Source organism: Chanodichthys erythropterus, chromosome 18 (assembly GCF_024489055.1).
Source record: "Chanodichthys erythropterus isolate Z2021 chromosome 18, ASM2448905v1, whole genome shotgun sequence".
In the NCBI taxonomy this organism is placed as follows: domain Eukaryota; kingdom Metazoa; phylum Chordata; class Actinopteri; order Cypriniformes; family Xenocyprididae; genus Chanodichthys; species Chanodichthys erythropterus.
The window spans coordinates 20567189-20590858 of NC_090238.1; the positions used below are offsets into that span (position 1 = coordinate 20567189).

A 23670-nucleotide genomic window follows, 5' to 3' on the forward strand; every position below is an offset into this window, starting at 1 on the left:
AAAACCACAGAGTGACAAACATTTACTGAAATTGTCATGTGACTTTAATATTTTCTCTTTCTTCTAATATAGGAACGATCCTCCGAATCTAAGTCAGATGAGAATCTGCTGCTCTATCAGAAAACATGCAAAGGTTTCTTTTGTTTACTTGCATCTGCATGAGTGTGTGCAATAATGGATTCCACTTATTTTTAAATGCTTAATTAAATACATGTCAACACAGTGATAAATCTTAATTTTTGTTGATGGTTTCTGTAGATTTGCAAGAGCGTGAGCGTGTTATTGAAGACATGCGTTTGGCACTGACAGAACAGGAGGAAACACAGACACAGCTGGACCTGGAGCTGGACAACAGAGAGACTCAGATAAATGAGCTCACTCAGGGTGAGATTACATGGACAATATTGCATTCATGATACATTAATAATATATCATATTATCACATTATATCAGAAAAAATGTATATATGACAAATGTATTTCAGAGTGTTGCTTATTAGGGCCCGAGCACCGATGGTGTGAGGACCCTATTGTAATTGCTCGGTCATTTATTCTCCTCTGAAATGAATCACATTTTTGAGAGCCTAAACATGCTTGAAAACTCATGAAACTTTGCACACAAATCAGAAGTGGTGAAAATTTACATCAGATATGGGGTTCTGAATTAGGTGTGGCAAAATGGCTCAATAGCACCACCTACAAAATTTTAATTAAGCACCCTTCGCACTACATTTCACGTGCACGTATGACATTCGGTAGACAGATGTAACAGCGAAATACCTACATAAAAGTCCCTGGGTGCAAAATCTGAAAACCAACAGGAAGTGGGATATTTTGAATTTTCTCTGCAAAATCTTTGCAGTTTTTGCTATTTCCAGATGTTGTATTTTAACGAACTCTTCCTAGAGCTTTAATCAGATCCATGTCATATTTGGTCAGTCTAATCTAAAGACCTTTGCAATGTTAAATTGAGAAGATCTTGACTTTTCATTGAAGGGTGTGTCCGTGGCTGCCTGACAAAATTTGATGTTTCGCCATGAAATATGAAGTTGTTGTAACTCGGACATACAATGTCCAGTCTGCCCCAAACTTCATGTGTTATATTAGAGTCTTGTCCTGAAGACATCTTCATAACAATATTCGGTTACAGTCATAGCGATACCTGCGGACATGTTTTGCACTGTGATTAACTCCTCATAGAGATTTAAACAGATCAACATCATATGTTGTCAGTCTAATCTGAAGACCATAGTGATGTTAAATTGCAAAAATCGTGTCTATGGCAGGCTGACAAAGTTTTATGTTTCGCCATTAAACAGCAAGTTGTTGTAAATCGGGCATATAATGTCTGATCTGCCCCAAACTTCAGATGTTTGATAAGACATCTACATGACAATATTCAGTTAGTCGTAGCGCCACCTGCTGGCAACAGGAAACGGCATGCTTTACACTGTAATTTAATTCCGAGAAACGCATTTAAATATGCTATGAAGTACCAAACATACTAGAAACACATTAAATCATGCAACACTTGGCTAAGTACTAATGTATGTCATTAACACCACGAAACAGGAAGTTGTTGTAACTCAGGCATACAGTGTCTGACCTGCTCCAAACTATAATAATAATCCTGAAGACATCAACATGGCAAAATTCAGTTATAGTCAAAGCACCACCTGCTGGCTGCAGGAAGTGTGGTGCATCAAAATGACTTTGCCATATTTCAGTATTACCCACTGTTCACTGTTTTCCTAGGGCCGTGAGTGCAAGTAAGCCTGGGTGCTGGCAGTGAGCCCATGTGTGAGGGCCTTTTCATCGCTGCTTTCAGCTTTAATTTGTAATGTGTAACAATGGTGTAACAATTTAATTTTGGTTATTTGATAGTGAATAGAATAAGTTCAGATTCTTAAATATTTCTAATACTTGTTCATCATAAAATTTTTTTTGTTTTAAAACCTTTAAAAATCAAAAACCTTTATATGTATTGGATCAATAGAATGGATTGATTGAATCCCAGTTTTTCAGTATGGTCTAAGACTTATGGACCTCACTGTATTTATTTCCAGAATTGGTGAGGTTGAGAGAAATTCTCCCTGAACAGAGGAACAGGAGAGATTCTAGACCGATCTCTGATGACATTTTACAGGCCAGACAACAGACCACTCAGGCCCAGGAGAGCTTACAGGTCTAGTGTCCAGATATTTTCTCTTTCTCTTCAACTCTAAGAGAAAATGTGTGCTCATGGTCTTATAGTTTGGTTCTTCTGCTTTCATGTTTGTAGCTGGCCAACGAGAAGCACCAGACAGAGCGTAGGAAGTGGATGGAGGAGAAGTTGGTTCTGATTGGTCAGGCCAAAGAGGCTGAGGAGAGGAGGAACCAGGACATGAGACGATTCGCTGATGATCGAGAACGGCATGCCCGCCAACAGGCTGAAATGGTAAAGACCCTTGTGTGTTTCCAGAGACAACATGACATGTATTTTTAGTTCAAGAGAATGACTGTCTTGATAAATGTCAATTAGGATTCTCTGGCCACACGTCTTGCTGCTCGTGAGGAAGAGATGGAAAGCTGGAGAAAAGAGAGAGACACGCTTGTCTCAGCTCTGGAGGTTCAGCTGAAGAAACTCCTCACATCCAATGCAGAGAAAGACCAACAGATCAAGATTCTTCAGTTCAGTAACACCCCCCAAACACCAGAGGTCAGTGAAGTTTTGCTTACAGATCTCACCATCTACATAAAATCTTTAAAACATTTGGGAGCAGTAAGATGCATTAAATTGTTCAAAAGTAAAAGTTAAGACATTAAGGATGTTCAAATAAATGCTGTTCTTTTGAACTTTCTATTCATAAACAAATTCTGAAAAAAAAGTATCATTGTTTCCACAAAATATTAAACAGGACAACCATTTTCAACATTGATCATAATTTGAATTTTTTCTTGGCCACCAAATCAGAATGATTTCGGAAAGTGAACATGTGACTCTACAAACTGGAATAATGGCTGCAGAAAATTCAGCTTTACCATCACAAATCTTAAAATATATTAAAATGGAAAACCGTTATTTTAATTTGTAATATTATTTCAGTGTTTTACTGTGTTTCAGCTTACATAAATCCAGCCTTGGTGAGCATAAAAGACTTCTTTCAAAAATATTTAAAAATCTTACGGACACCAAACTTTTGAATGGTAGTGTAATTGTCTGATATATAAAAGCACATTTTAAACTGAATTGAAACCAGTAGGTGCATCATCCAAATCAAGACTTTGGATAAACCAATAACATACCAGGAATGATCAAGAATTGTTTTTTACTAGTGTTTCTTTTAAAGTCAGTTGCAACTTCTGGTTCACGCACACTTTAAAGGGGTCATATAATGCCACTTTTACATGATGTAAAATAAGTCTCTGATATCCCCAGAGTATGTATGTGAAGTTTTAGCTCAAAATACTGCATAGATAATTTTTTATAGCATGCTAAATTTGTCACTTTTTGAGGGTAAGTAAAAACGCTCTGTTTTGGGGTGTGTCCCTTTAAATGCAAATGAGCTGCTGTTGCCAAGAAGAAGGGGGAGTTTCAAGAGCTCGTGTTAGCACATAGTGTTAGCAGTGCCAATTGTCTCATGCAGATTCACTGAAAATGTCAAACTGTTTATCCTTTTATTTATTATCGAACCTAAGTCGGACAATGATGGAGAGACTCAAGAAATGACATGTAGAATGCAACAGGATTTTTCTGAATGGTTAGTTGTTTAATTTATGTACCTGATGTGGGATATCTTAAAGTCATTGATTAGCATATTCTGTCCTGATAATCTATAAATCGCTCAACTGTTGTAAGATGCCTAGAGAGCCAGAGAATATATGCTGCATGAAGATAAAACAGGTAGAGTTTAGTTTAATTATGGTTATAACTTATGATGTCATCTTGCTTTAACCCTCATGTGGTGTTCGGGTCAATTTTGACCGGAGAAGATTTTTTTTTTCCCGAAAATACTAGTTAATGTTATCGCTTTGGACTGAAACTACCAACTACCAACCAAATACAAAAACGCACTGCAAAAGTTCACAACGCAACCAAACACAGAAACGCGCTGCATAAGTTCACAACGCAACCAAACACAGAAACGCGCTGCAAAAGTTCACAACGCAACCAAATACAAAAACGCGCTGCAAAAGTTCACAACGCAACCAAACACAGAAACGCGCTGCAAAAGTTCACAACGCAACCAAATACAAAAACGCGCTGCAAAAATTCACAACGCAACCAAATACAAAAACATGCTGCAAAAGTTCACAACGCAACCAAATACAGAAATGCGCTGCAAAAATTCACAACGCAACCAAATACAGAAATGCGCTGCAAAAGTTCACAACGCAACCAAATACAGAAATGCGCTGCAAAAATTCACAACGCAACCAAATACAAAAACGCACTGCAAAAGTTCACAACGCAACCAAACACAGAAACGCGCTGCAAAAATTCACAACGCAACCAAATACAGAAATGCGCTGCAAAAATTCACAACGCAACCAAATACAGAAATGCGCTGCAAAAGTTCACAACGCAACCAAATACAAAAACATGCTGCAAAAGTTCACAACGCAACCAAATACAAAAACATGCTGCAAAAGTTCACAACGCAACCAAACACAGAAACGCGCTGCAAAAATTCACAACGCAACCAAACACAGAAACGCGCTGCAAAAGTTCACAACGCAACCAAATACAAAAACGCACTGCAAAAGTTCACAACGCAACCAAACACAGAAATGCGCTGCAAAAATTCACAACGCAACCAAATACAGAAATGCGCTGCAAAAATTCACAACGCAACCAAATACAGAAATGCGCTGCAAAAATTCACAACGCAACCAAATACAAAAATGCGCTGCAAAAGTTCACAACGCAACCAAATACAAAAACATGCTGCAAAAATTCACAACGCAACCAAATACAGAAATGCGCTGCAAAAATTCACAACGCAACCAAATACAAAAATGCACTGCAAAAGTTCACAACGCAACCAAATACAAAAACGCGCTGCAAAAGTTCACAACGCAACCAAACACAGAAACGCGCTGCAAAAATTCACAACGCAACCAAATACAGAAATGCGCTGCAAAAATTCACAACGCAACCAAATACAAAAACATGCTGCATAAGTTCACAACGCAACCAAACACAGAAACGCGCTGCAAAAGTTCACAACGCAACCAAACACAGAAACGCGCTGCAAAAGTTCACAACGCAACCAAATACAAAAACATGCTGCAAAAGTTCACAACGCAACCAAACACAGAAATGCGCTGCAAAAGTTTACATGCACAGGTCCAAGGGCTCGATGTTTGCAAGCACATATGCTCATATGTGTACATGAAAATAATGAACATGCTCCTGAAAACCAAATTGTTCTGTTATTTTCAATCTCTCCCATTCACTTTCAATGGTCGGCCATTGTGACCATTTTTGACCATGCCTACTCTCAGATAAATGAGGCCCACGATTAATCAGATGCAAACAGAAATATAAAACCAGTCCTAATTGAAAGAGAACAAGTTGACAAAAAGATTGATTCCAAGATTGGGTGAAAATATGGTTTAATGAGTGATTTATAAGCTATTTTTTATAGGCCGGTCATTTTTGACCGGGAACACAAGTGTGACTATGTGCCATATTTTTTACAAAACAAAAGTTTCAAAACAAAATTCCTGGTGAAACATTAGAGTAGACTAGTGTGATCAACAATACCAATTTTCTTCAGATTTTATTTAATATTTCCAAAATTATTCAAAAATTTAAAAAAAATTACTCAAAAAATGAGATGCCTACTCTCAGATAAATGAGGCCCATGATTAATCAGATGCAAACAGAAATATAAAACCAGTCCTAATTGAAAGAGAACATGTTGACAAAAAGATTGAATCCAAGATTGGGTGAAAATATGATATAATGAGTGATTTATAAGCTTTTTTTTATGGGCCGGTCATTTTTGACCGGAAACACCACAAGTGTTATAGGGTTTTGAACACCACATGAGGGTTAATGACATGCTATTGCATTTTTGTTATGTACTGTATTGCAATAACATGTCCTCACCCCTTTGATGCGTGTTCTTGGCAGCGTAACTTTGCAAATGTTGTTTGTGCTCTACCCGCAACATCACACACTGACTAACTAAAGTTAAAAAAGTGAAATCATAATCACCCACCCCTTTAAAGTTCACACATAACAATGAGCAAAAAATTGTCAGTGTTCTAAAAAATTGATATTTATCATAATTAGAAAAATTTTAATTACAAATATTTTTTTTTTAATGTCATGTACACTGCAGTGAAGCAAGTTACATTTTCATGTATACTGTCTTCACATGTTTCAGGTATTTTGTCCGCATTTATCTGTTTTTGTTCAAAATTAAATTACTTGATATGAAAGCATGGTTAATTGAGATATTATTTCATAATTCCTGGGGTAATTCACTCAGTGGCAGTACAGGTACATGTAGGAAAGTATGATAGCAGTGTCATCGTGTTCAACAATGCTGAATAGTTGATTCTGATTGGTTGACAGACATTCTAAGAGTTAATTTTCTATAACTGTTACACGACTATGAAGCAGTCCATATTTGTTTACTGCGTTACAGTTTCAAATCACTCGCTCCAGCAGAACTTCAAAAAGCCATGCTGCTCTTTTGAAGCCAAGCTAATCTACACATACAATTCAGAGTTCAAAGTTACTTTTAGCTGGACTAAAGCTGAATGGGATCACTGTCTAGTTAAAAATATATAATAATAATTTGGGTACTTGTATTGAATGATGTAGCCTATGTGACCAAAAGTCATCTGGATGTGATGTATACACACAGAACCTTTATTGTCAACAATAGTTTTACTGAAAAAGTAGTTTCTGAAAAAGTTAAACAGCAAAAGTTAAACTAATAGCCGTGTTACCACTTGATTGTTTGCTATATTGTTCTATAATTCATTCAACACTTTGATATTCTGTCTCTGTCTCAGGAGGTCACTGAGGACAGCAGGACTGAGGCACTGCAGGGAGAGCTGGCTGCAAAGGACGCAGAGATCCAGAAACTGAAGGAACAGCTCAGTGTCAGTGTCATAGACGGCAGACTTCACAGAAACTCATCTACCCAGGTCATACACACGTGTCTTATTACCACCAATTCACCTGTAACCTATGATTCATTAGAGTCTGTGTATGACAAATATAATCACTGTCAAATGATCAAAAATGTCATTTGAAGTGGCTTTACTCTGGATGTTGTCAAAAAGACAGCATTTTTACATTTCTACAAAACACACTGCTAAGTAAAGTGTGGCCTTGTCCTCCAAACGGCCATTTTTATTTTATATAATTCACCTCAGATGAGCTGAGTTCTCTGAATGCTAGGAGGAACTGAGAGTTATATGAATAGAGCTTTCATATGGATTCTATTGTATAATAGTAAAACTGAAACTGGCCTTGATTACTTTTTACTTCTTGGTAGATCAATGTCTTCCAAAGAATCGTCTCCCCAAACTGATTTGTACACATGTATTCATTCAGGGAGTTCTCAATATAAATTTGTACCAACCTGAGGTGACATGTGTTGTTTATTAGACATACATAGCTGTGTAATTAAATTGAGTCTGTAATTAGATGTAGAGTGAGGAATGTTTATTGACTGTCTCTTAATTGCTGTGCTAGACGATGGAAGAAGAACTCTCTGATGTTAAGCCTCTGAGCACCAGTACGCTCAAACAAACGAGCGTAACCAGAGGATCTGTCACCAGTCAGGTAAAACAGAAGTACAACCTACCTGTTTATCATGTTGTTGTAGTAAACATGTTGAATCACTATTACAATCTGGTTTTTTTTTTTTCCCTTCATTTAGTTTCTACCTATTTTATGCAATATTAGTTTTTTTTTTTTTTTTTTTTTTTTTTTTTTGGACAATTCTTACACAAAAGTGCATATTCATCTCTCTTAGTTTTGAACAATCCATCTGTCAGTATAGATAAACACCACAGAAGGTTGTATCATGAACTAATAATTATTATTTTTTTAGATTAATATTAATTTATTTATGTATTTTTCACTGTTAATTGATGCTTGTTCATAATAATAATAATAATTAATTTTGAATTCAGTAATTTAAACCTAAAATTGTATTTTTAAAGCTGTATTAGTATATGTAAACACTACCATTCAAAAAATTTGGGGTCATTAACATTTTTCTCTCTTTTTTCCTTACTATTATGCATTAAAATCCTTGCTGAATAAAAGCGAAAATAACGCAGTTTATAATGCTACAATATATTTCTAAATAAATGCTGTTCTTTTGATATTTTCTGTTCATCAAAGAATCCTGAAAAAAATGTATCAGTTTCCACAGAAGTATTAAAAAGCACAATTGTTTTAGAAATTGATATTAATAAGAAATGTTACTTGAACATCAAATCAGCATATTAGAATGATTTCTGTTGAATCATGTCACACTAAAGACTGGATGATTTTTTTTTTTTTATCAAATACATGCAGCCTTGGTGGACAGAAGAGTCTTCTTGCAAAAATTTTTACTGACTGCAAACTTTTGAACCATAACATAGTTAAAAAGTGCTGTTAAAATATTGTTCACTGTTATTTCATGATACCTAATGCATTAACTAATGTTAACAAATGTTGCCCAAAATCTCTACTAGTGATAGACCATTATTTCATCCATCCAGGCTAATATTTGGCCTGACATGTTTTGGGTTATCAGCATTTGGCCAGTGATTGTGCCTGATTGGCCAGTTAGGTAACCATTTAGGTTAGTTAGGTGTCAGTTCCACAGCCTTTCCATTACATCGTTTTATTTACACATTTTAGTGAAATATCAGTAAATTAAAAATTAAAACTCTAATTTTAACTCTAATTCTCATTAAATAAACAAGTTTACCTGTTCCGGCACCTCTCATGTTACATTTCGTTAGATGAATTTGTTGCTCATTTTTGATAAAAAGTGTCTACTAAATATATAAATGCACATATTTTTCAGTCCAGTGATTATGATAATCAGGTTGATGATAATAATCTTTATATCGCAGAGTTCATCCACTAGCTTTCCACTGGTGCTAGATTCATCAGAGATCTCCACGGATACAGGCAGACGTTCCAGATTTCCACGGCCTGAGCTAGAAATTTCCTTCAGCCCCCTGCAGCCAGATCGTTTTGCTCTCAAGCGGCAGGGAGAAGATTCTGCCATTACTGTTAAAATCTCCCGACCCACACGTAAGAGGAAGAGCGGGGAGATGGAGAAGGTGAGAAATGATTCGGATGGAGGAGGTGTAGAAAACGGTTCTTAGTTCACACAAATTAGAGTAAAGTGCTGTGACTGGAATGACCTTCAATCATCTTGTGTTTGAGCAAAATGTCTAATCTTTTCGATTTGTAAGCCTTACAATCATGGGAAATTTAGCAGAATGTTAGTGCAGATTTATCACACTAAGTTCTCTAGTTGTTGTTTTTTTTACTTTAATTTAATTTACATTAAAACCTTATTTTTTTATATTTTATATATATATATATATATATATATATATATATATATATATATATATATATATATATATATATATATATATATATATATATATATATATATATATATATTATTATTAAAATTCTTCATAAATAATGTAGACCGTCTGCTGCTGACCTAATCTGCACAGCCAGCAGCCCTGTAATTGTCCTAATTAGTCATTAACAAGGCTCTAATTTTGCTCACACTTAAGTGTTCATTTTGCATGGGCAGCAAAATGGCAGTCCTATTAAGCATATAGTTCTGAGTGTGAGAATAAATTTATGTGTGTGGTTGAATGTGACTTGGCCTAACCTCACACACTCTCTCCAGGCAACTTAAGCACTCTGGGAGCAATAACAATAATTATAGAATACACAGTAGGTTTATAGATTTTTAAAAACCTGTTTATAGAAATTTAATTGAATTGTTCAGACAAAGGGATTACCAATACACAAATACAAATCTACCATAAATGCTGACTAAACAGGTTGTTAACATTTTATTATATCACATATAATATGGGTAGCCATGCACTTAAGAGTCTCTAGTCTGGGTAGGTCATGCTGTTCTCTCAAAACACTGCAGTGAAGATGTTATGTTGCACAATGAAAGAGTGCTCTTCACTCAAAGTGAGTGACCTCTTATTGTCAAAGAATCTTGTGCTCTCAAACCAGTTGTCCCTGGCAACAGAGTCACGCTTCCACATGCTCTGTAGCTGCTAATTGTTGGAGAGTTTTGTAAATGAATGGTACAAACTATTTTTATGGTGCTTTTGTTGGCTTGAAGCAGAAAGGAGGCAGGAGCTGCATGGTGAAAAAGAAAGCTTTCTCTGAACCCAATCCTCAGGTACCCTCTTCCTGTTTAATCCTACTACAACAGCTCTTCTACCTTCAGGACTCCTAATGGTCTGGAACCAAACATTCACAGCTAAAACAGACACTTGGGGTCATGTTAATTTCCTCAGGTTAATCCACAGAGATTAGAAGTATAAATCCATTAATTATGTTATTACTTATTGCCCTCTGGATTTTTTCCTTCACACCAAATCAATTTGAGCAAGTCTGTGTGATGTAAGTGTTCCATTAAATACTGGCAGAGCTTGTCCTTAAAATCAACATGAAACCCAAATTGACTCTACTTTTTTAAAAGAAACGAAAATGAAAATTCTGTTTTTGCTTGTCCTCATGTCGTTCCAAACCCATATGCTGTTATCTTTTCAGTGGAACACAACGGATGCAGCTGTATTTAATACAAAGAAAAAAAGGAAAAACCTGCATTCCAAGTCTTTGTGGCACAGGTTGGATGTCATTAACAAATGACATCCAACCTCAGATATTTTTTTCAGTTCCACAGAAAAATAACATATCTAATGACAGAATTTTCATTGAGTCATCTATTCCTTTAATACACATGCTTGGTCTAATTGCATAGGACTTTTCTATCACCTAGGCCAGACATGATGTTAGCCAGTAGCCAAATACTGTAGTTGCACTACTGTTCAAAATTTCGAGGTCAGTAAGATTTGTTTTAATTGTTTTTGAAAGAAGTCTCTACTGTTAAAGGTTGTGCAACCATTTTAATTAGTTAATTTAATAGTTAAGCAGTTAATAATTTTACAATCCAGACTGTTCCTGATCAGTAAAATCTATCTTATTCTCATTGAATATTGTGTTTTACTCTGAAATGTCACATTACAAAAGTAAAGTTTGTAAATGCTGTTTCATGTTGACTTTGACTTTAAAGGCAACCAATTCCCTTGTTAAAAGCAGAACATGGCCTAGTCCAGACCTCTTTGAACAGAGAGTACCTATAAAGTATAAACTTTTGCAACTACCAGTAGTCTTCTTAAAGGTGCAATATGTAAGATTTTTGCAGTAAAATATCCAAAAACCAAGTTCAGTGTTATATATTTTGTTCACTTGAGTACTTACAATATCCCAAATGTTTCCAACTATTTGTAAATCATGAGAAAATTGCAATTTTAACCAAGGCTCCGGGACGTATGAGGAGTCGCCTGTCAATTGCGTCATACCCGTGTTACCCTCAGTCTGCCTCGGTTTCCAATTTTACTTTGTAGAAGCCATGGAAACACCAATGACGCTTTAATATATTACATGCTTTAATAGACAAGGGAACAACTGTTTTGATTTATTTATAGACAGAAAAGTGTTGTTATATAGCTCAACACATTTAGTCTTATCGTTTAAATCTAATTTTCTTGATTTTTTTTTTTTTTTTTTTTTTTTTTTTGCGAGTACCATGCCTCAGAGAAAAACACTATTTTGTGAAGTAGCTAACATAGCATAATCAGATGCAGCTTTATTTTTAGTAACAGTAATACAGAATTTTCTCCATCATACAATATGTTTTTAAATGAATTGCATGTCATTTATCAACACAAGCCATCCAGCATCTTCCTGCGTCCTATCCCTATTCTTTTGCACCATCCTTTGATGTGAAGACCACATGCCCCAAGATTCTGCGCTCAAATTTGGCGTCATCAAGCTACGCCTTTGTTTTGAATAGGCCTCTAGCGGACAGAAATCCCACATACTGCACCTTTTAACACTTTATAGTTACTAATAAAGTTATTGTGACCATTTTATCCGGGCCATTTGGGTAGAGTTCCTGATGGTGGAAATGCAGCTTCTGAGTCATTATCCCTGAAGCTTTTGATGCATCAAAGAAATTTTAACCTTTCTATCAAGGTGGGTGTGTAAATGGAGGGGTTTTGCTACAGTATGTGGTTTTACAGATCCATTATGGTGATATTACCTTTTAAGAGCTGTCCATGCCCTCAGTGGCTGGGCATTTTTTTCTACATGATGCATAAACAACAAAGGCTTTGGGAGATAATGCTCTGTAGAACTTAAAATAGACCCATAATTCATCATTCACCCACAAAATCCTCAAGGTCATAACTTTTCACATAATTGGGGAAATCATTGTAATCGTGTGATACGTTCACCCTTGACACCTGAATTATTGTAATTACACTTTCCCATTTCATGGCAGCACCTGACTGCAGAACAAGCCATCAGTCTTGATTTTTGAATGGTGAATGGCTTGGCAAGTTCCTGGGAGTCAGGGCATTAGTTACGTTTAATGCGAGCTTGCAAGTCGGAGAGCAGGTGACAGGTGTGACAGACAGAGATCCGCCCCTGTCCGCCCCGTTTAGGTTAGCGGGTGTTACGAGCGTGGCATTGGCTGTCACATGCAATGTCACAGATGCAATCTTGTTGTCTACAGAGACGGATAGTGACAGGAAGGGAGTGATGGAGGGAAAATGCAGACAGGTTGGAGAGAGAGAAAGAAAGAGACTGAAAACTGATGAGTCACTGGAGAGAGACTAAGTCTTTCAGACTGAATTATTTATTTATTCTGCAGATTTAAATATTTTTTTCATGTAGTATTTGTTCATGCATGTGTGTAAGAGAGGGATCAGACAGATGCTCTGCTGTCTTATTAAAGATGCTTTAATGCACTCCACACTCTTGGCACTAGATCTGTCAACTAATCCTCAGGGTTTTGTGCTGTGTTTCAGTGTCAAGAATTTCACCGCCACTCTTTCCAGCTGACCTGAAACCAATTTGTGTTTTGTCAGTAAAGATTAAAGATTCAGATCAGTCAGATACTAAGTGCTGTGTGTTTCTCCATATGCATTTAGCATTTTACATTATATAATTACCCGCAGCCCTGAACATCAACAGAGGGTTAATTAACCACTGCGACTGGGTAATTGTTTTTTCCTTAACTAGTTCATCAGTGTTCATAACATCCATCACATCTAATACGACCGATCACAGCCAAGCATTGAGATTCAAATAAGGCCTGTTTCACTGTCTGTGGTGTGAGAACTGCACATATTAATTTTGCCATCCATATTCAGAGGTTACAGCATTCATACTAACTCAGGTTAACAGCACATTTTCTGCAGTTAATAAAGAAAATCATTTTCACATGCATATTTTAGATTATTTATAGCTACACTTTGTGGTTTGAGTCCAGTGTAGATTTATGACCATTTGCATGTAAACTACTGTTTAAAAGTTTGGGGTTGGTAATTTTTTTTTTTTTTTTTTTTTTTTTTTTTTTTTGAAAGAAGCCTTTATGCTCACCAAGGCTGCATTTATTTGATTAAAAATACAGTAAAAATGTGAAATAGTATTACAATTTCAAATAACTGTTTTCTATTTTAATATATTTTAAAATGTATTTTAGTTCTGTAATGGCAAAGCTCAATTTTCTGCAGCCTTTACTCCGTCACATGATCCTTTAGAAATCAAATATATTGCTACTCAAGAAACATTTCTTATTATTATCCATGTTGAAAACCATTGTGCTGCTTAATTTTGTGGAAACGGGATTCCTTAAATAGAAAGTTCAAAAGAACAGCATATGAAATATAATGCCTGACTGTCACTTTTGATCAATTAAAGCATATTAATTTCTTTAAAAAAAAAAAAAAACTTTCTGACCCTAAACTTTTAAATGGTATCGTATAAATCAGTAGTGCTAAATCTGATGTCCATCCTGGTTTAAGATTTCATGCTGGTCAAGTTTGTAATGTTCCCATTTCCAATAACCATTTTATAAAATAGTAGGCTTTATTACAATAAATATTTAATCTTGTAAACCATAAATCTCTTTGATTTCCATAGAGCCATAGATTTGTTACACAGCAGAAACTGTTAGTGTGAAAGCACAAAACGAGCCTGCTGTTGAAGTTGTTGCTTTGCTCACACTTTGCAGACACAATGTGTGAAACAGGCCTTAAAGAAACCAAAGCATTTACGTTAACCTTCCTAACTCTAAAATATTTGTTTACTCTTGCACTTTGCTATTCCTCAGGATGGGGTGGAAAGTGAGAACATTAGGAATACAAGGAGTAGAATGACTCCTCGCCTAACACCTCATCAGGAAGAGGTGAGTTACGAAACATTATTATATTGAAGTAAATGTATTAAGAAATGTATTCTGTAATAATGACCAGTGGAATCGATCTCACAGTATGATATTTTTCAAAGTCAAAGACAGTGGGCTTCCCTTCTAACACAGCATACATGAGAATTACGCATAGCCTATATGAATTACACTGTATGGATTACATCTAGGCTACACAGATTCATAATTAAGCTATGTAAAGGTCCATATACTCACCGCAAAATTCTTCGCAATATCCACTTTTTTTCTTTTTTTTCTTTTTAACAGGTAACAGTGGGTGCGGCCATTTGTAATTTAAAGTGTCTGGCTTCCGGTGTCATTCGTTTAGTTATTTTTAGCTGTACAAAACAGCTTGTTATGCTGCTTGATATTGCAAACTGGTATTTCTTAGCATATTATTTTAATGCATTGTCTTAATTATAAACATGCTTGTTTGTAGTGCAAACAGTTTTACAGTTTACTGCACTTTAATATTCTTCCTGTTATTTCCCTATAGCGGGCGCGGCTAATAAACCTGAATCTCACACATTCACAGAAAACACCTTACTTCCACATTAAAAAATAAGATGGATACTGTTAGCGAACATTCAACACCGCCCACACTGCTGAGAGCGCCAGTTAGATTAATGTGTACGTGCTGTGCACCTTCCTCTCAATGACAAAATAAACTGACAACAAAAATGAGAAAACGGCAAGTATTTTTTTAAAGAAAGCATTCACACACAACACGTTTTTTTTTATTATTATTATTCCAATGTGCTTTTCCCTTATATTCAGTCAAGAGCAGTGAATGCTTTCTTTTTCTTTTGTTTGATTAACATTAAGGACTGTCACTTTAAGCCCAGCCCTACTCTGCGCGTTCCCTGACACCTCCATGCTTTGAAAACCCCTGGTCTAGAACAAAGTGAATAATTAGGTTGTAATAAGGTAGAAATCAGGTAGAAGGAAGTATGGACAGAGGAGTTAGGTGGCACAGAGTCACTGCATCACACACTCAAAAACTTTGATTGGAAGAATTGTGAATCATGATCCTAGCGGTATTTTGTGATTACAGTGACTGATGAACTCTGTTCTTCTTCCTCGTAGCCCTCAAACTCCCAGGAGTCAAACCAAAGAGGGAAAAAAGACAAAACGATCCAGAAGATTGGAGATTTTCTTCAAGGCTCTCCCACCTTTCTTGGGAGTAAAGGTCAGGATTAGACATATTCCATAGACTGTCTAGACATATTCTAGACTTCATTTCTGAGTCATACTCAGGTGTCGTATTTGTTTATCTGACAATCACATTCTTTCTCTGTCTCAGCAAAGAGGATCATGGGATTGATGAGCGGGAAGTCCCCTGATGGTGGGGCGAAGTCTCTAAAACTTAAATCCAAACGTGACAAACGAAAACACGACAGACCGGATATCTCCTCCCCAATGGACATACCAGCCCATCAGGTAATGTAATGGTAAACAAAGTTTGGGTTCTCTTGTGCTCACCGTTTAATTTTATTTTTCTTTCAGGATTTAAAAGAACAGGATTTATTTGAAATAGGGGTTGCACAGACTAATCGACTACTCGACTTTAATGCTCTGCCGTGACGCTTTAAGCTTGAAGTCGACTAGCCGCTGATTATGGCCTATAGAGGGCGCAACAGGATAAGAAATCTTGAAGTCCATGCTCAATATTGATCGGGTGAATGCACGTTTTAAAAAGCTTATTGTACACATAAGTTAATCGATGTTCTAAACTAATCTGCTGCTACATTGTAACACACACAGACAGTAGCGCGCACATCACGTGCAGATTGTGCGCACAGAAATATTCAGTCAACGCTGTTCTCTGATTTATCAGTAAAATAGTTTAGGAACTGAAAAGTTCTAGCATATATTTGAAAAGTTAATTTGCTAAAACATATAACTCACAAATCTTGTTTTTTAATTGTCTACTTACTTAATTGTTAAACTGTCTACTTTTTTGTCCCCCCTCTTTTTTTTTAAGTCATTCAAACCCTAATTTGAAATAGCAATGTTCTGTAGAAATATCACATTTAATCAGTTTAATGTCCTTGCTGATTAAAAATATTAATTTATTTTTTTAAAAATGACTGACCCCAAATCTTAATGACACGATAGTGTACTTGACCTAAATATAAATGTTTTCAGTTAATTTTAATGTAAAGTTACATTGTTTTTATTCTAAAATTACATTCTCAGTAACAGCTGACATTTGACTTTCTTGTAGATCATTGGCCGAAATCCAGGGGAGAAAGAAAGTGAAAACCTTATCAAGAAACGTCTTCGTACTAGGACTGCTAAATGAAATGGAAGGAAATGTTTTTTATTCTGTGTTTTTTTTTTTTGTTTTGTTTTTTAAATCAATCTTTATCGTCTCTTGTTTTTGTTTTTTCTTAATCTGATGCACTTTTCATACACAATATCTGTTGATTATTAGTTAAATTCTCTTTTTATCAAATATGGCACATAATATATTATCCTTGAAATGTAACACAAGTGCCGCTTTTAATGGCAAGTTGAAATGGACAGATTTCATCATTTATGGAGGAATTAACTCATTTTTGCTGCTAGAGTTAGAATGAAAGTTCAGAAATCACTACTGCACATTTCTGACACAAGGTTTCACTGTACATTTAAACTACGGTTATTTGTTTACATGGTGCTTATACTCCCTGCAAATGAACGCAAAGCTGTTGTTTCCCTCAAACTCTTTGTTTTTCAAGATATAAAAATGCACACATGCAAAATATAGCACAAAGTAAAGGTTTATTGGTTTTGTGGGGGTTGTCAACATTTTTTGTTTCTGTATTTATCACCCTGTCACAAACCATTAATACGTGCCACTCACAATACTCTACATTACCACGTCAGTAAAACTGTGTGCCAGATGCCTAATGAAACCGAAGGACTATTCGTTTGAATTACTGAACAAATGTTTACGTAACAGATGGGTAATTGAATTTCCCGATCGCAGCATGTGGCTCGGTGCCCTTATCTAAGATGGCATAAAAGGAGAGAGGGGAAGGGTGAGGAACTGGGAACAGGTCTATCTCTTCGTTGGCACTGAATGACAGGATGTGGATGGGGTGGCTGCTTGTTATGATGAATCACAGTTGTGAGAGTGTCAAAAGTGTGGGAGCATGTGGTGAAGACAAAATGGAGGAGTGAAAACCTACTGTGTAGTAAAAGAATAAAGACCAATGAAAAGGGTGGAAAAAACAGAATGAGCCATGTGCAGCCCAGCTGTGCTTATGCAGGTCTATGTTGCGCATTTTACCTCTGACATAATTGTGACCATTAGGAATGAGATCTAAGAAAAACTTCATTTACAGCCTGTTTTGCTTACATGCCCTTATATATATTTCCTTCCTGTCCACTTCAGCACCCCACAAATGCATATGGATGTTTATGTGCTTCCCAGTGAATGTAGGGTCATGAGACAGACTGTAATCGTGAGTTTTGATTGTACGTGTAAAATGTCACTGGGTTTGTCTGTTTTTTTGGAACAAGGTGAGTCATTGTCCCTGTCATTTGATTGCATCAATTAATTGACGCATTGACACAAAGTCTAGTCTTTTTCTATTTTGTTCCATTTTCTTTTTGTCTCATTCCTCTGCATCAGGGAGGCATGTAAGCATCAGCCTGATCTGAGGCATCCAGTCCTGGTAAACAATGCAGTAATAATCATCTTCTGCACCTATAATTTAGGGCAGAAAATTACCACATAATTTGAAATGATAAACAGGCAGAGTGCAGCTCTATCTTTCCCAGTCATGTGCTGAAGAGAGACAGAAGAATTGAGAGCCAGTGGAGTTGGGTCTAATTGCTAAGCCTCATCAGGAGATGCACTTTAAATAGGTTTTAGACAAAGTAGTTGTGAGACTGTTAAGAGGAATGCTTAGTGAAGATTTCCACTTTGTGTGTTTGATTGAGGGGTTGGGGGTTCACACTCAGGAATTACATTAATCATGTAAATGCATATTTTCAATTCAAAGCGGCCATATTTGAGAGTAGTCGAGTAGTGTGCATCACTGGATGTTACTGTTGGTTGTTTAACATTTCTATTGCAAAACAATTGACATTAAATGTTTCGCTCTTTACATCTTCTATCACTCTCTTTCAACGTTAAAGGTGCAAAAGGTGATTCTCTACAGAAACATCTTTTATGCTGGTTAAAAGTTTCCTCATATCCTGATAGCAATCACCGAGTTAAGCAGTCTAAACATATATTTATAAATATATATTGCAAGCGGCAACCTCCCCCAGTTTCTCGTAAAGCCAATACGGAAGTGACTTAAACTGCGATTCATCGACTGGCCGCTAGAGGCAGGCTGCAGAAGAGAGCAGAATCTCATTGAGTCCCATGTTAAAATGGCTAAGTTTACAGCAGAAAAAAAAACATGTTTATAGTCTGGTTCAAATTGTGATTTTGGTCTGTATAGCTAATTTTGCCCTTCATGACAACTCTGAGGGGGGTGAATTTTTTTTATAACTCAACCGTTTTAATTATACTAAGCCTTAAAGTTCTGCATAATTAAGGGCGTGGTCACTTGACTGACAGGTAGGTTGCTGCTGCTGTCTGTGAGCCGTCACTAATTAACAGCTAATTCCAGCCGCTGAATTTGTCATCTCTGCCGTGTTTGTGCTTTTTTTCTCTCTTTTTTTTTTTTTTATACAGTTATAAAATATGGCTTGCTGCATTAATAGTCGAGACAGATGTGCGTAGATGTGCTCGCATGCGGAAGATCTTGGCATTGGCTAAAAGTTCCTGAGATTTACTATAATGACAATAGCAGGAGGATATAAAACTCTGCTTGGATATAAAACAGCACTGCTTGGATATTATAACTAAAACTCCTGCGCTATTTTGAAAAATTATACTTTGGACGCGAGCTCATTTTGTGAGATATATACGATCACAGACAGTTTTACAACATAAACGCTCAGAGTGCATTATTTCTTGAAGAACGATGACGGAGAGCAGATCATCCAGTAGAAATGTGATGCAAACAATGGATAATATATCAATATTTCATGGATTTATCGCTTTCGTGGACAAAAAAGTACTGTGTTTTGTTTTGCAATGGACATTTTACCCAAGTGCCACAGCCTGGATTCATTTCGCGATCTCTATTTCATTATAAAGGTATGAAGTTCTGTCTGATTTTTTTTGTTGTTGTTATTTGCACACCCGACACACATTAATTACTGGTGTTGGAGCATCTATATCTTATAAAAGAAAAAATAAAATAAATAACAACATTTAGAACTTTCTAATGATATAGCATGTTATCTTTATTAATATTTTAGATTGTAAGATAGATAGCTCCTGCTAACATGGTCACGTCGAGCTAGGCAGACGTGGTTTGAGCAACCAGTTACATGGGCTACTTTGCCCATTTCCACTTATCCGGGAGTGACATGCGGTCACGTGCTGCTAAAATGGCAGCGGCCTCATTTTCGCTTCAAAACTGTTGTTCAGAACTCTATGGGTGACGTCACGGACACTACGTCCATATTTTTTTTACAGTCTATGATATATTGTCTGTGGAAGGTGTAGGACCATATCATTGCACTCGGTCTGAACTAAATTATAGCATGTGTTCCCTGTCAGTCAGTGTGTGTTTGCATACCACCGTGCAGCCTGTTCATGCAGACATCATACGTCATCAGCGCATTTCTTGTACACTGCAGACAGCGAGAATGGCAGGCGAACAGCAACAATCTAACTTTCCATCTGAACTGACAACAAGTGGCACTGGCAAAGGATCTACGAAAAGAAAGACAGTCTTAGAAAAAGGCTACGACAAAAAAATGGCTGGATCAGAAAAGATCTAAAATCATTAACTCTGACATAAAGAATTAACATTGCTTTTCCACACTGCAGACAAATGTGGGAAAAGGTGCTGGGTAGTTTTTCTAGCTTTGACGATTGATACTTAAATGCCTGCTGGTTTTTAAAAAAATTTGATGTAACTTTTCAAAAACTAATATATAAGATTGTCATTGAATGAACTGGAACAGCCTACTGATACCAGTTTTCTTTCCACAGATTCCCATTGGCACTGGGTTGCCAAATAACCCAAATTGGGTTGCTTTTAAGCCAGCATTTTTTAGAGTGTAGGTACATGTTATTATTCGATTTTGATGTGTTTTGATAGTAACACATAATGTAGCTTATGTAGTTTGTGTACCTTTACGAATTAGTTCAACGACAGTGTCAGTGAAAGAGTAATTTCTCCCACATAGCTTTTTCAAAATAGCTCAGTTGTGCGGGAAAACCCTGGCAACATTGCGAAGGCGTAGCTTTGAATGGCGATTTTCAGGGAGGGTGGGATGCGTCCAATGCTAGCAGGCTAATGTTAGCATTTCCCAGATCACCTACTGCACCTTTAAACTGACACTTATACTGGAATTGAGGCTCTGCTTCTGAGAGTAGTAAACCCTGCTAACTTTTATTTGATTGGCCATTTCAATCATTTTGGCATTGTTAGACTGCTGAGATAGACCAAACAATCTCACTGGTTTGATTGGGTTCTCATTGTCTACTTTTAGGACTTCTGTGAACATATGATGATGTTTTGGGTCATATTTTTAAAGAAATATAGAAAATTCTAAAGGGTTCACAAACATTCAAGCCACACTGTATGTACCAAGAGAAAAAAAAATTAATTGAGTGTTTGCGCACACTTGGTGAATAAAGCTCATTCTGATTCTGAACATTTATCCATACAACCAGCCTGTAATAACTTGGAGCGCTAACCCCACATTGCTGCATCCATCCTCATTCATAAATAAAGTTAAATATCTGGTTTATGGCTCATAGATATTATTAACTATCTTAGTACCAGTATAAGTGCATATAACTGAATTCATTTAAATAAAAAAAAACTACAAATCACTTACCCTGTGTGTACAACATTTGTTTTGCATACTTCATTTAACACTTCTGTTGAAGTGTTGATTACAAGAAGACAATAAAGAACACCACAGTTTGAAAAATGTAATTGTACATGCTTTATTCAACACAAAATGTATTCTTAAACTGCACATGTGCACAGTGGAAGTAAACAAAGTTTATATATAGAAAATAAACCTATAGTATTCTAGGTGCGATACATCAGCACATTTCTACACTACAGTAAAAGATTCAAGCATGTGCTTTCAGATTGGATGGTTTCTCAGAAAATCTCAAAAAAGTCAATAATCACTGCTACTCTGTTCAAACAAAGGACATAATTCTGTGCAAATCATCATTTCTGCCTGTACAGTTGAAAGTTTCAGGTTTTGCATATAAAAATGACAGTTTCATTGATTGTTCTGAATACTGCCTTTGGGAAAACATGAGAGATATGTGTTGTGCAGACAGATCAAATCTGAGGTGCATAAAGGTTAACAGAAGCATTTAAAATGGATTGTGAATGTTCTTTTCATCTGGAATCGGAGGCACCAAAAATGTAATAATGCCATTAAGGTTCCCAGGTTTGGGAGAGCCGTATAGTACATTAACATCATCATCTTCATCATCTCCAAAACAAACATCAGACACCCTGTACTTATCAAGTCTATGCTGCAGCTGTCGGTTTACTTCTGCACATGCAGATCTCCTCCAGCCTCCTGCGTCTTCTCAAAGTGAAGCCAATCACATTCTCAAGCCTGATGGATCATAGTCTCAACTGGCTTCATTGTGTTTTTCCTTACTTGGTGTATTTGTGTGTGTCTCAATCAGCTCCTGAGCTCTTGAATCGGTATATTGTGTACACAAATTCAGGCACTGGAAAGAACCCTGGCTCATTACACATTAGGACACTGATAACTATATTTCTGGCAACATGACAACATCCTCTTTGTACAATGTCATCACTGGTATTAATGAAGAGCAGAACTTATATTTTTTATTTGCGACTGAGACAGTCCTTAAAATAGCTGACACCCTGATCAGTGCCCTAACCACTGAACTAGGGAGCTGACTGAGACGCACCCTGTGTTTAATGCTGGTTTGGCCCTGATGTAGGGATGGTGTTCAGTCGGGGTCAGTCTCCATAATCTTTAAGCAGGTTGACCTGTAATGACATGAAAAGGTTTTTAGCTATATAACATAGGACAACAGCTGTGAAAAGTAGTCAGAAAATTATAATCCAGTATATACTGAGCAAAAATATGTCATACCTAAGCAGGCACTGATTAACGCACAGGCTTGCCTAGGCTGCAGCCTAGGGGCCCCGTATTGGCCAGACTATTTTTTTTATTATTTTAAAATTACTTCAGCGCAAACAAAAAAAGACCCTCATATCAAATGTGGAAAGTGAGACATTTTGAAATGTCATGCCAAATATTGGCTCATTTTGGATTTCATGAGAGCTACACATTTCAAAAAGATGTGACAAGTAGCATTAAGAGGCCGGAAAAGTTAAATGTACATATAAGGAACAGCTGGAGGACCAATTTGCAATTTATTAGGTCAATTGGCAACATGATTGGGTATAAAAAGAGCCTCTCAGAGTGGCAGTGTCTCTCAGAAGGCAAGATGGGCAGAGGATCATCGATTTCCCCAATGCAGCGGCGAAAAATAGTGGAGCAATATCAGAAAGGAGTTTCTCAGAGAAAAATTGCAAAGAGTTTGAAGTTATCATCATCTGCAGTGCATAATATCATCCAAAGATTCAGAGAATCTGGAACAATCTCTGTGCTTAAGGGTCAAGGCCGGAAAACCATACTGGATGCCCGTGATCTTCAGGCCCTTAGACGGCACTGCATCACATACAGGAATGCTACTGTAATGGAAATCACAACATGGGCTCAGGAATACTTCCAGAAAACATTGTCGGTGAACACACTGTGCCACTGCGCCATTCGCAGTTGCCGGCTAAAACTAAAAAGAAGCCATATCTAAACATGATCAAGAAGCACAGGTGTTTTCTCTTGGCCAAGGCTCATTTAAAATGGACTGTGGCAAAGTGAAAAACTGTTCTCTGGTCAGACGAATCAAAATTTGAAGTTCCTTTTGGAAAACTGGGACGCCATGTCATCTGGACTAAAGAGTACAAGGACAACCCAAGTTGTTATCAGCGCTCAGTTCAGAAGCCTGCATCTCTGATGGTATGGGGTTGCATGAGTGCGTGTGGCATGGGCAGCTTACACATCTGGAAAGGCACCATCAATGCTGA

At 36.7% G+C, this 23670-nt stretch overlaps 1 protein-coding gene across 1 annotated transcript in view; it reads left to right on the forward strand.

Moving 5' to 3' along the window:
- kif20ba (kinesin family member 20Ba) overlaps positions 1-17684 on the forward strand; it is a 31231-nt gene extending 13547 nt beyond the window's left edge. The window contains exons 23-34 of the mRNA XM_067367360.1: positions 73-133; positions 259-384; positions 2066-2184; positions 2281-2436; positions 2521-2697; positions 7014-7148; positions 7702-7791; positions 9084-9296; positions 14411-14485; positions 15590-15692; positions 15807-15943; positions 16731-17684. Of these exons, the coding sequence (XP_067223461.1) occupies positions 73-133; positions 259-384; positions 2066-2184; positions 2281-2436; positions 2521-2697; positions 7014-7148; positions 7702-7791; positions 9084-9296; positions 14411-14485; positions 15590-15692; positions 15807-15943; positions 16731-16808 (1470 nt within the window). The 3' untranslated portion in view covers positions 16809-17684. The remainder of the gene's footprint in view (positions 1-72; positions 134-258; positions 385-2065; positions 2185-2280; positions 2437-2520; positions 2698-7013; positions 7149-7701; positions 7792-9083; positions 9297-14410; positions 14486-15589; positions 15693-15806; positions 15944-16730) is intronic.
- Positions 17685-23670: the final 5986 nt, after the last annotated feature.